Source organism: Castor canadensis, chromosome 4, assembly GCF_047511655.1.
Source record: "Castor canadensis chromosome 4, mCasCan1.hap1v2, whole genome shotgun sequence".
Lineage (NCBI taxonomy): Eukaryota > Metazoa > Chordata > Mammalia > Rodentia > Castoridae > Castor > Castor canadensis.
The window spans coordinates 8,780,018-8,793,804 of record NC_133389.1 but is presented as its reverse complement, the minus strand read 5'-3'; the positions used below and the strand labels follow the sequence as shown (position 1 = coordinate 8,793,804).

Here is a 13,787-nt window from a genome sequence, read left to right as displayed (position 1 = left end):
CTACTCATGAAGTTCTTAAATAAAGAAGCAAATACATATAACAAAAGCAACCCAAAAATTCATGCTTTCATTTTAATTATGATTTTTACAAATATTATACCATCCATAAAAAAAGCAAAATGGTCATCTCTGAAAATCCAGAATCTAATACAGTGCCTGGTGTCCAAAAATTGTTGATGAATGAACACATATAACCTGAGAAGAAAGGCAGGAATTAATCAATGTAAAGTCAAGTAGAGAGTCAAGTTTCTTTCCTACTTTGCTATAATATAATCACTTTCCTTTATAGTCAGTTAAGATACTTTAATTATTTATGTAACTATCTTTAATTACTTAAGTATTTGATTTAATTATCATTCACATAATTAAAAATTACTTTTACTATATCTAAAGAAAAAGGGAATAAAATACAAATTTTAAAACTTGAGGTTGCCCTGAGGGAATATAATGACCTTGTTTTTAGGTCCTCTTCAGGATGATGAGATTTGCAATTCTTCTAATTCAATGACTGAATATTAGTAGCTTGCCTGTTAAACTATAAAAACTTCCCAACCATAACTTGACAGTTAAATTTACTTTAAAAGGGAAGTACAATTTGTAAGTGACAGAATTCAAGTTTTTATGTGAGTTGTTATTAGTTCTTTTCCAGAAAATGGTTTAAGTATACATCCATAACTCTTTTTATGAAATACATATAGCTTCCTTCAAACCATTTCAAAATGAAACACGTGTCCATCTATTAGGAACACAAGGCCACATCATTTCTCCATTTTCCTCCACTCAGAAGAGTACATTCACATCTTGAAGTGAGTCATCACAAAAGCTTTTTTATATTTTGCTTCGATTTTTTTATCCTATCAGGATTTATCATTTACTCATCACATTGATAATTTTCAAGTTACTTCAGTGAAATATTTGTAAAGTACATTAGGTGCCTTTTTTGATTGACATGGGTGAGTGAAAGATGTTAAATTCCTGCTGTCCAATATTTTTACCTTAAAGCCTGCAGGAAACGTACTCAGAATGAATATATAATTAAATGTAGGTATATTAAACCATGTGGTAGTACATACCTATACTCCCAGTGCTTGGAAGACAGAGTCAGGAAGACCGTGAAGCTGAGGCCAGCCTAGGCTACATAGTGAGACCCTGTCTAAAAAACCAAAGCCTTCGGTGGTGGTGCAGTTCTATAATCCCAGCTTCTTAGGAGGCAGAGGCTGGAAGATTTGGAATTTTAGACCAACCCCAGGAAAGTCAGTGAGACTGTATCACAAGAATAAGATGAAAACAAGAGGGATAGAGGCGTAGCTCAGTGGCAGGGCTATTACCTGGCACACACAAGGTTCTGGGTTCAATCATGAGTACTTTAAAAAATAAAAAAAGGAAAGGAAAAAATAAATTTCCCACTAAATTCTCATTAACATGTAATAGCACCGTATAGTGATAGCAAAGGTGGTAAATCTGACCATCCACTGAGGTGGTTATATCTAACTTCATATCTTCACGTGGCAGACTTCTGTATGTGAAATTAAGGTGAATAGAAGAGTGTCTTATCTGTTTATCTTTTCAAAGATTTACTAAGGCAAACATTTCAGGCTCTTTCTAGGGGACTCCATTGTCTTTCTTATTGATTTTCAGAACCCAAAATGAAAATTTGAAAGTAAGAAAAACTAAGTAAAATAGAGTAAAGTGAAAGTGTAGGACATATGTGAAAAGACACAGCTATTTCAATTAACGTAACTACAACTTCACCACTCCCCAGTACACATATATATATCTTAGAGAATGTTTGAAGACTTTTATTTAGAAGCTTACTTTTATATAGAATTAAATGGCACTTCACAAAGCAAATGTGCAAAAGAGCTTGGACTGTTATTTGTGGAGGTGAGGGTTTCTTAGTTTTGGGGGTGACATCAATCAACCAAGGCATTTGGGCACCAAGGATGACAAGTCCCAGCTGCACCATCCCCTTGCAAAGAGCTTGGCATGAGGCTGGAGGACTGGAGGTTTGACTCCAAGTCACGAACTCCATTGATGGTATACTTGCTTTAATGTGCATTTTTACTGTGCATCCATTGAGATGCATGTCTTGGGAGCCTGATTTAATAGAAAAAGAACAGTGGCAGGAGGAGAGAGAAAAAGAGAATGAGAAAGAGAGAGAGAGAGAGTTAAAACTTTCTAGCCCAAGTCCTGCCCAGGGTCTGCTGTTATTCCCATAAGGAAAACACTGTGCATGCTTTTCTGCTTCTCAGCTGAGTGAATACAGTGTAACCCAATGATGAGATTACTCTCAAAATTATCACAGGTGAGCTACTTGACTTTTACAGTCCTTGGAAAAGTCTCTAAAACTTAGGACTGTGTTTTGTATAAAATGAGGAGTAGTAGAGTACCTTGTAGGGTGTTGTGGGGCCAAGCCAGGCAGTACATGTACATTTCTTCCTGTGGCTGCCACAAGTCCTTACTGCATGAATGCTGGCTACGGTTATGGTCATTGTTATCATTACTTCAAGATATTACAATCAGACCTCTCTGCCAAGCTGGTCCTATTGAAAGTCAGACTGCAAGTCTGTACTACATTGGGAAAAGATTAAATGTGTGTGTCTGTGTGTCTGTGTGTGTGTTGTGTGTGTGTTGTGTGTGTATGCATAGCATGTATGAGAGAAAGACAGACAGACAGACAGAAATTAAAAGGCAAGGGAGGCTCCTAGGGATCAGTACAGTATTTTATAAGTTTGATGGTAAAGTTTATTAGCGTAGTGACAGAGATCGAGCTAGGCATATTATAAACACTACATCTTCACAACAGCACTGTAAGAGTTCTGTGAAACCTTGCTTTAAAATTTAATGTGTTAATCTAAATGAATTAAATTCAATTAGTAAGTCAATAACATTGCTTTATTTAATTTGATCATTAACATAATTTGGTGTCTTTCAAAAGCGTCCCTTCTATGCTTATGCCCCATCTGTTTTTACTTAAAAAATTACACCATTACCAGCTTATGAACATTCTTTCAGAGTTTAATGTACACACAAGGAAAAAATGCCTATAAATTCTTTACTCCCGCTTGCTTTTTAATTGACAGGTAAAATTGTGTGAGTTTACCATGTACAATATGATGTTTCAAAGAATAGGTGCAAAGCATTGAGTGACCACATGTGCTGATAACATTTGCTCACCCTGGAGAGTTGGCATTTTTGTGGTATACACACTTATCCACTCTTGGCTTTTTGTTGTTGTTGTTTTTTGGCTGTGCTGAGGATTGAACCCAAGAACTTTACATGCTAAGTCAGTGTTCCATCACTGTGCTACATGTCCAAACAACACCAAAAAATAGCGAAACTACTGAGGTTATGCCTACTTTATAGATGAGAACTTATTAATGTTGCAGGCTTTAATTTTTCTAGCTTTTATTTGCCTTACAATGTGTTATAATTTCTTTCTTTTCATAACATTTTTACTGGCAGGTTTATCCATCTTTTATCACTGTTTGACTTAGAATGTAACTTGAAATCTTTTCTCTTTTCTGAATTTATATAGAAATTCTTTTTCTTCTGGTGCTTCCTTAATATTTGCATTCTCTGGAATTTGTATCAGGGGAGACTGAAACATTAATTGAACTATTTTCCTGAATGGCTGGAGTCCCACAGTTTTTGAAGAGCTCACTTTCTGTCACTGACTTGAGATACTACTTTGATCATGTATCTATAACTCTCAACTGAATCAAGTCTATTTCTGGGCATTCTATAATTTATAATCATAATGCTGCTTTAGTTTGTCCATTTTACTCAGTTTCTTAGCAAAGATCAAAGTGTGACGGATGAAAGCTCTTAGAGAGAAAGCCACCTTTTCAAAGTTGCTAAAAAAATAAAATGCCAGCATTGTTTAGTGGCAATGAAGATTAAACCATTAACAGAGTAAAAGTGTTAATTGGCTAACCTGCTCTGAAGAAATGCTGTGTTTATAAGAGTTTCACTGCTTTCTATAATTAAACATTAAAATTTAAATCCTGAAGAGAAACACTACTGAGTTTTTGGGAACATTCTCCCACTCTACTCCATTAAAATTCCTGAGTGCATGGAAGATAAATATTTTGTTATTAAATATGTACAATGTATGGCAAAACTTACAATAAGAATGAAATATACAGCTGTGATGATGGACAAAATTTTCACAGGTCCACTAATTCATTTGTAGCCAAATTTTATCTAGATATTTACAGATAATTATTTTAAAGTATCCATTTTTATTTTTTTAAAGCAAAGTGTCTCCATAATTCTTAACTTGGTAAATTTCTTTCATTTGTTATTTGGGAGAAAGACTGTCATTTTTTTTTCTTTCTCCTTTTGTTTTATCATTTTTACATTTACTTTACACGTGTATACAATTGTTTGTGCCACCTCCCCCCCACACAACCTCCCTCCCCCCCCACTGCCCCCCCAGTCTGCTTCCATGCAGAACCTGTTCTGCCCTCTTGTTCTCCAATTTTGTTGAAGAGAAACCATAAGAGATAATAAGAAAGACATAGCGTTTTCACTAGTTTGAGATAAAGATAGCTATACAGAGAGATTCCTAGTGTTGCTTTCATGCACTTGTATATTGCAACCCACATTGGTTCATCTCTGCAACACCTCTACGTTACTTCTTGGTCCCCTTCCCATAGTGGCCTCTGCCAATTTAAGATTACTATGTTCGCTCCTCTACAGTGAGCACATCAACCACATTCAAGTTTTAGATTTCCTTCCCTTTCCCTATTCCCCTCCGTGCATGTTCTCCCCTTAGGGTGTGACCCATGTACAATAATATCACTGCATTTTAGATCTATAATCTGCATATGAGAGAGAAGACTATCATTTCAAAATTATCCCTACTCACAAAACTAAATCTGAAACTTAAAGAAAGGGAAAGGATGGCAGGATCTAATCATTGCATGATAGGAGTTGCTGGGTTTTTTCCCAGTAAAATTGCACCCAGGGCTCTATGTTAGGATTGTTTCTCTCTTTAAAGGCAACTATAAAAACCATGAATGGTGAAGTGCGTCCTTTAAAGCTCAGATTCCTACAAATACATGTCCACTTACTCTCTCACAATTCCTTATTTATTAGCACATAACAGAACCAAGACTGGTAATGTTATGTCAAATGATTCTGGAAGTGAGTGGAGAAGTGGGATAAAGAGAGAATGTTCTTGTGGATATTCTTTTTTTTAATTATTCATTTATTCACATGTGCATACATTGTTTGGGTCATTTCTCCACTCTGCCCCCCTCCCCCACCCTGCCCCCCCACTCGCCCCCCAGTTGCAGGCAGGTCCTGTTCTGCCCTTATCACTAATTTTGTTGAAGAAAAGACACAAGCATAATAAGGAAGACAAAGCGTTTTTGCTAGTTGAGTTAAGGATAGCTATACAGAAAGATTCCTAACATTGCTTTCGTGTACCCAAGTGTTACGACCCATGTTGATTCAATTCTAACTGATCTTTACACTGGTTCGGAATCCCTTTCTCATGATAACCTCTGTCGCGTTAAGGTTTTTGTATTAGTTCATCTGGAGTGGGGACATCAAACGCTTTCATGTTTTGGGTTTTCTACCTATTCCTATATCTCCCGTATGTGCTCTCCCCTTGTCATGTGATCCAAGTCCAACCACATTGCTGCATTTGCCCTAGATCTAAAGTCTGCATATGAGGGAGAACGTATGATTTTTGGTCTTCTGAGCCTGGCTGACCTCGCTCAGAATAATGTTCTCCAGTTCCTTCCATTTACCTGAAAATGATAAGATTTAATTCTTCTTCATGGTTGAGTAAAATTACATTGTGTACAGTATCACATTTTCTTGATCCATTCGTCAGTGGTGGGACATCTTGACTGTTTCCATAACTTGGCTATTGTGAATAGTGCTGCAACACACATGGGTGTGCAGGTGCCTCTGGAGTAACCTGTGTCACATTCCTTTGGGTATATCCCCAGGAGTGGAATTGCTGGGTCATATGGCAGGACTATGTTTAGATTTTTAAAGAAGTCTCCAAATTTTTTTCCAGAGTGGTTGCATTTGCTTGCATTCCCATCAGCAGTGGATCAGGGTTCCTTTTTCCCCACATCCTTGCCAACACATGTTAGTGGTGTTTTTGATGATGGCTATTCTAAGAGGGGTGAGATGGAATCTTTGTGTGGTTTTGATTTGCATTTCCTTTATGGCCAGAGATGGTGAGCATTTTTTCATGTGTTTTTTGGCCATTTAAATTTCTTTTTTTGAAAAAGTTCTGTTTAGTTCAGTTGCCCATTTCTTAATTGGCTCATTGATTTTAGGAGAGTTTAGTTTCTTAAGTTCCCTGTATATTCTAGTTGTCAGTCCCTTGTCTGATGTATAGCTGGTAAATATTTTCTCCCACTCTGTGGGTGGTCTTTTCAGTTTAGAGACCAATTCTTTTGTTGTGAGGAAGCTTTTTAATTTTATGAAGTCTCATTTATTCATCCTTTCTCTTAGTTGCTGGGCTGCTGGGGTTCTATTGAGGAAGTCCTTGCCTACACCTATTACTTCCAGAGTGTTTCCTGCTTTTTCCTGTACTAACTTCAGAGTTTCAGGTCTGATATTTAGGTCCTTGATCCATTTTGAGTTGATACTAGTACAGAGTGACAGACATGGATCTGGTTTCAGTTCTTGCAGATGAGTAACCACTTTTCCCAGCAACATTTGTTGAAGAGGCTGTCTTTTCTCCATCATATATTTTTGGCAACTTTGTCAAAAATGAGATGGGTATAGTTGCATGGATTCATATCCGGGACCTCTATTCTGTTCCACTGGTCTTCATATCTGTTTTTGTGCCAGTACCATGCTGTTTTTATTGCTATTGCTTTGTAATATAGTTTGAAGTCGGGTATTGTGATACCTCCAACATTGCTATTTTGCTGAGTATTGCCTTGGCTATTTGCAGTCTCTTGTGCTTCCAAATGAACTTTAGGGTAGATTTTTCAATCTCTGTGATGAAAGTCATTGGGATTTTGATGGCAATTGTGTAGAACATGTAGATTGCTTTTGGTAGTATAGCCATTTTTACTATGTTGATTCTACCAATCCATGAGCACAGGAGATCTTTCCATCTTCTGTAGTCTTCCTTGATCTCTTTCTTCAGGAGTTTGTAATTCTCCTTGTAGAGTTCATTCACATCCCTTGTTAAATTTACCTCTAGGTATTTGATTTTTTTTTTAGGTTATTGTGAATGCAATTGTTTCCATATATTCCTTCTCAGTTTGTTTGCTGTTGGTGTATGAGAAAGCTAATGATTTTTGTGAGTTCATTCTGTATCCTGCCACCTTGCTGTAGCTGTTTATGGTGTCTAAGAGTTTTTAGGTAGAGTTTTTTGGGTCTTTAAGGTATAGGATCATATCATCTGCAAATAGGGATATTTTGACAGTTTCTTTACCTATTTGTATTCCTTTTATTTCTTCTTCTTGCCTAATTGCTCTGGCTAGGAATTCTAGGACTATGTTGAATAGGAGTGGGGATAGTCAGCACCCTTGTCTCATTCCTGATTTTAGAGGGAATGGTTTCAGTTTTTCACTGTTAAGTATGATGTTGGCTGTAGGTATGTCATATATAACCTTTACAATGTTGAGGTACATTCCTTCTATTCCTAGTTTTCTTAGAGCTTTTATCATGAAGTGGTGTTGGATCTTGTCGAAGGCTTCAATCCACAGACATGCACAATCTCCACTCCACCAGCCCACGCCCTTCAGGCATGCCAAAATCACACTCCAAAGGCCCACTAGTTTGCCTCAATGAAAGACCTCTGCTGTAGGCCCATGGGACCCCACCCACCTGCCACCTGCCACAGGAGGGCTCCAAACCTGCCTAAGAGACACACACAGACAGGTCTGGATGCTAAAGGAGTAACATCAGAATAACTAAGACTGCAATTCTACTGTTCCAGAACTGGTGATTTTTTTCCCCCTTCTTTAAGGGATTTGTTTTTCTTGTTTTTATTTATTTTTTTTTTGTCTTTTTCTTTTTTGGTGTTGGGATCAAACCCAGGGCCTCACACATGCTAGGCAAGCACTGTACCACCAAGCTACATCCCAGCCCTCTTTAAGGGATTTGCTGCCTGGTTGGCTATTTGATATCCCACCATCTCTCCCGTTATTTTTTTTTCCTCTCTTCTCTCTTCCTTTTATCTTTCCATCTCTTTCTCCTTTTTTATCCTCTCTTGGCTTTGTTAGTATTAATATTGTAATCCTGCTAATACTAAATTACACATAGTCCAGGAATAGAAACAGTACCTAATAGAAATATGGGAAGAAGAAAAAGGGAGGGAAACCACTCTCCCCACTCCCAAAAAAGTAGTGCAGGATTTAGAGCGAAATGAAGAAAACAGATGCCAAGATCCAGACTCCAACAAAACAAAAGTAAACTACATCAAGGAATCCAACAAAGCCCACAAGAACACTCTGAAAGAAGAAATCCTACAAGTAATTAATGAGAATTCCATACAGATGTTACTAGACATAGTCAACCAAAACATACAGGAGACACTCAAGAAATACCAAGACAACAAAATTAAAGACTATGAGAAAACACAGAAACAAATAAATGAAATCATAGGAACCCTAAGTAAATACCAAACTGAAACAGAGATTACCATAAACAGAGAGATAAATGAATTAAGGGCAAAAATTGACAATATTAAAGAGGAAGTAACCCATGATATGGAAAACCTCAGAAAAAAGAATAAAACAGAAATACAAAACAAAATGGAAGGCCATTCCAGCAGAATAGAACAAACAGAAGACAGAATCTCAGAACTTGAAGATGAACTAGCAAATAAAGGAAAAACTGAAGAACTATTAGTTAAATAACTCAAGACCTGTGAAAAGAAAATGCAAGACTCACCGACTCCATCAAAAGACCAAACCTGAGAATCATGGGCATTGAAGAAGGAGAAGAGGTGCAAGCAAAAGGAATTTATAATATATTCAACAAAATAATAACAGAAAATTTCCAAATCTAGAGAAAACCATGCCCATTCAGGTACAGGAAGCCTCCAGAACACTGAACAGACCTGACTAAAATAGAACTACCCCCATGATATATTATCATTAAAACAACAAGTACAGAGACTAGAGAAAGAATATTGAAGGCTGTAAGATAGAAAAAACAAATAATATGCAAAGTAAACCCAGGAAAATCAGGAAAGAGAACGACCAGGAGACACCAGCCACCAGCTTCCAGGGCCCTCCCACTGGTGTTGCCTGGGGACTCAATTAGTTCTCCCAGCAATGATGTGACAGCACACGTGAAATCCTGTCAACCATAGAAGCTCCCTCAAGCCTTGGAGTTCAAGGAATTACTGGGGGCCAGTCACGTGGCTATAGGTGGCACCAGAGAACCCACCTCAACTACACAGACTCTTGCTCATTAGCATAAAAGTAGCCATTCACCCTAAGTCACATTGTTTGGATCAACTTCTCTGGTCAAACCAGTACAGCATGGTCAGAGACCTCACACACACACAGAAAGAAGAGGAATATTCACACAACTCAGCAGTTAGTCCCTAAAGCCAGCCAACAGCCATCCTGAAAACAGACCTTTCTAAGAATGATCAGGAGTTGAGAAACCCAGACCTGCTAACCTTATTGCGACTATTACATATATCATATTTTCAGTTAACAAAAAATCTGTGACAAAATCCTGTTGCTCCCATTTTATAGACGAGGAGTCAACATGTGAATACCTTTGCTTGGGTCAGTCTCTCATTGCCTTCTACAGAGGTCTACACTTCTGCATGTGGCACAAACCACAGTGAGTGTGTGATTCACTCACCATTGCTGCTATTCCCCCACTATTTGAAAAATCATTGTGCATATTTTCCTCCTCTAATCCCCAGGCCCAAGACAGTATCTGGTTTACCATACCTATTTGGAAAATAGGTGATAAATTTTTATATAACAGTCTACAACATGGTGGTTCAAATTTGTGCCCTGGTCTCTTCGGTCCTATACTGTTGTAATTCACCTTACATCACAGTGTCCAAACAAACAATCCTAGAAACAAGTTTGTCAGTCCAATTTACCTCTTAGAATTTTTAAGAGGCCACAGACTATTCCTCAGAGCTGAAAGGAAACTTTGATTATATTCTTCAGTATTTTATTTTAGATAAGAAAAAGCATTAATTGTATGCAAATACTTTCTGAAGGACAAAAAGATAATGTGCTCAACTATCTTTCCACATGAATAGAATTTTAGTTTAGAGATAGGACAAGCATATGTTGTTCATGTTTTCACTTCTTCACAAAATAAATGCAATCTTTGAATGTCTTGAATGTTGCATAAGTGGTAGAGAGTTGGGATGTTCAAATGTTAAGTTTGTTTTGGTTTATTCCAAGCTGCAAAAATGTAAAATGTTAGTTCCAATTTTATGCAGAGCACTCTCTTTCTAATAATTTCTAATAAGATATTGAACACACCTGTGAAAAAATTATAGTACCTGTATGATTAGTCAAAAGCAAGAGACTATGGTACACACGCAACATATTTTCAAGTCTAGTGCTAAAGATAAAATATTTATGGCAACTTTGTACAATAAAATTATTTTATGAATAATAAAAATAAATCAATTTTTCCCAAATAATCTATCAATGGTAGTAGCCCTAATTATGAGTACTTCAGGAATAAGAATCTCAAAACATTACGGGGGTGGCCACACCTGGGCAGTCTAGATGCTCCATCTCCTTCCCCTCCACAGAAACACATGCATGCAGCAGGCATCTATACCCAGACTACATCATCACTGGGTACCTGACCCCCCTCAGGTGTAGGCACGATCACATTATCCTGGTGTCTGCCGGACCCAGTGCCTGGGACACCAGCCCCACACCCAAGGGCTAATCAGCCAGGGTGAGTGTCTACAGCAGTAGTGTCTGAAGCTGGCATCACCACCTTATGCAGAGGAGCCTCATAACATAGTCTTTAAAATGCTGCACAAACATAGCTTCTCATTTGTTCTTATTTGAGTTCCAGGTAACATGATGTGCATGTGAACACCTGGCGATATTGTTAAGATATCCAATTCAGTGATTCCAATTCATTGATCCAAACAAGCTCCCAGTGATGGTCCTTTGACCTTACTTTGAAGAGCAAGTCAAAAGCCACCTAAGTTATTCCATCTTCCTCCTTATCATGTCCTGTAGTATTGGTTTGCTGCCACAAAACTGTTTAGACAGATGAAAAAGTCTCCATTCCTGCTCCCTACCACCACTATCCCACAGAACGCATTTTAAGCAATAACCTAGGAAACCCAGACTGCTTGTTTCAACAAGACTGACAAAAGCCCTAGACATGAGCCAGTCATACAGAATTCTGAACTTCAGCTTGGCTAATGTAGGAATGTTGAAGACATAGCACCTTCTAAATTTCCTTTGCTTTTATGCTAACATTTTTCAAATGCCTTGTTCTACAGTAGTTATTTCAGAGTAGGGGGAGAAAAGCTCCTATAAGCCTTCAGACTCCCCCACTGGGCAGAGTTAAGTCCCAGGAAATAAACAAATATTAGAACTTTATATCTCAATGACTGAGTATGAAATAGCAATTTGTGTCTTCATTATCTCATTTCCTGAGGCTAATACGTAGCGATTTTCAGATGACAATGAACAAAACTCAGCCTTATCAATGGTTTTGCTGCTGCTCATGGGTTTCCTTACTCTCCTGAATCAACAAAGATAGCTCATTTGTTTCACTTTGTGAAAACTCTTCATTTTTCCCCCAGACTTTCCATTTCACGCTGTGTGAATTTTATTAAGATCACTTTCACAGAAGCTAAGTGCTAGCTCAAAGGGGCCCTAAGGGATCACAGTCACAGCCTCTGTAATGTCTAAAGCCTCCTGAGATGTTTCTTTTCTACTGAATAGTCCTTGGAGAACCATAGGGAAGAATACAAAATTGTTTTGGTGCTTGAAGAAATAGTTTGGTCTCATTTTGATGTTGTAACCTACAAATCTTTCGATGATATCACTGGGAAAAAGGTAACACGGCAGTCCAGTTAATGTTTAGCTTTTGAGTAATTGGGTAGGTCTTTTCAAAGGCCCTAAACTATACTAAAGTATCTTTGTTTTAGAATTAGTCTTTGTTAATATAACTGACCTGTAATCCTATTGTCTAACAAGGTGTTGGTGAGTTTTATCCCAATAAAAATAGTTTTCTAAAAGATAATTGCAATTGAATAATTGAAAAAGAGATTGTCTTCCTAATTTTCCCCTTGAGTTTCTATAGTAAGAATTTTAATGTTATTATATATTATCAGAAATGACATACCTAGAGCTGTGTAATAGTCTTCCCATAATACTGTATCATAACAACATAATAGTCTGTGTCACAATAATAGATGAAAATAAAATTAATCTAGCCATTCGTTTATGGACGATATTTAACTAGTTCCAAACTTTTCTTATGCTTAGTTCTAAACATTATGCTGAGTAGCTAAAACTTTTCAACACTTAACATGCTCTAAGCAGCATGCACGTATTTTGTGTATCAAACCTTTTGTCTTCATAAAGATCTTATGAAATGGTCCTCCCGTCCTATTTTAAGAGGTGCAGAATGGAGGTGTAGGCAGGTCAAACAACTTGCTCAAGTTCACACTGCTGGTAACTGGCAGAGACAATGCTGAAACCAAATATTCTCAAGTTCAAAAAGAGTCCCCTGTATTACATGCTGTTTCTTCAGTTACACCATGATTTACTTAAGAATTACCTTTCCAAATAACAGATCCAGCATGTGTGTGCAAGCCCATAAACTAAAAAGCATGAAGTGAAAAATGTATAAAAGACATGTTTCCTTTTCCTCATTGGTTCCAATGAGTATAAAATTGCTGAATTTTCTTGTCTTTTAAATTTCAAGAACTATCGACTTAGAGGTGAAGAACTCTTACGTCACAATCATGGAAATTCTTCAAGGAAACATTTGTCTTTTATTCTCTTAAGGGTTAGCCATGTACTACGATGACCTAAATCACTTTTATGTGTTCCGTTACACTGCGGTGAGTGCTTCACCTTTAAAAATGCAATGAACATGGGTCATCACCCTTAGTCCCCTTCTCATGTTCCATTCAAGGATGCAGTTGTTGGTTGGTTTGGATGAATCTGTCTCCCTGGTTCCTATGAAAGCGAAGAGGAGGTAACTCAAGGGCAAGAGAATCTTTTACATGGAAAACGGTTTCACACTTGAACCCATGAAGACCCATCTCTTTCCCTATCTCTATCCTCACAGAATGTGTGACACAGGAGAAGGACTGTTCACTTTCCAAACAAGGGAAGGAGAAATGATCTATCAGAAGGTTCATTCTGCGACACTGGCCATAGCTGAGCAACATGAAAGATTAATGCTAGAAATGGAGCAGAAGGCCCGGGTAAGGCTCCTTCCTTTGTCATCTAACAACTTGGAAATGAATGTCCCTGAGGTCTGATGTACATCATGTTAATGTGGATCCATTCGTGTAGCGCCTTGGTGTCTACCCTTGTCCTGGCCCTAGCGTCTGGCCCCAGTTACCAAACCTATGAGGTGCAGCCATTCACGTGTCTAATACCCTACTCAGTATATCACAGGAGAAGCTAGTTGTAGCCATGACTTGGGAGTCCTACACTCTGTATATTACCTGTGTGTGACCTACTGCATTGGTTACCCAAAGAGGGTTAGAGCGCCAAGAGAATGAAGTAACAGCTACGCAATCCGTGTATCTCTACACGTACTTGCACAACAAGATTACAATGTGGCCTCAAAATCACTAGGAAAATTAAGGTATA

The 13,787-nt window shown here is 37.8% G+C and overlaps 1 protein-coding gene across 1 annotated transcript in view; it reads left to right on the top strand.

Moving 5' to 3' along the window:
* Nucleotides 1-13,787, top strand: part of Dok6 (docking protein 6) — a 485,956-nt gene that overhangs the window by 360,370 nt on the left and 111,799 nt on the right. The window contains exon 6 of the mRNA XM_074069662.1: nucleotides 13,255-13,393. Within this exon, the coding sequence (XP_073925763.1) occupies nucleotides 13,255-13,393 (139 nt within the window). The remainder of the gene's footprint in view (nucleotides 1-13,254; nucleotides 13,394-13,787) is intronic.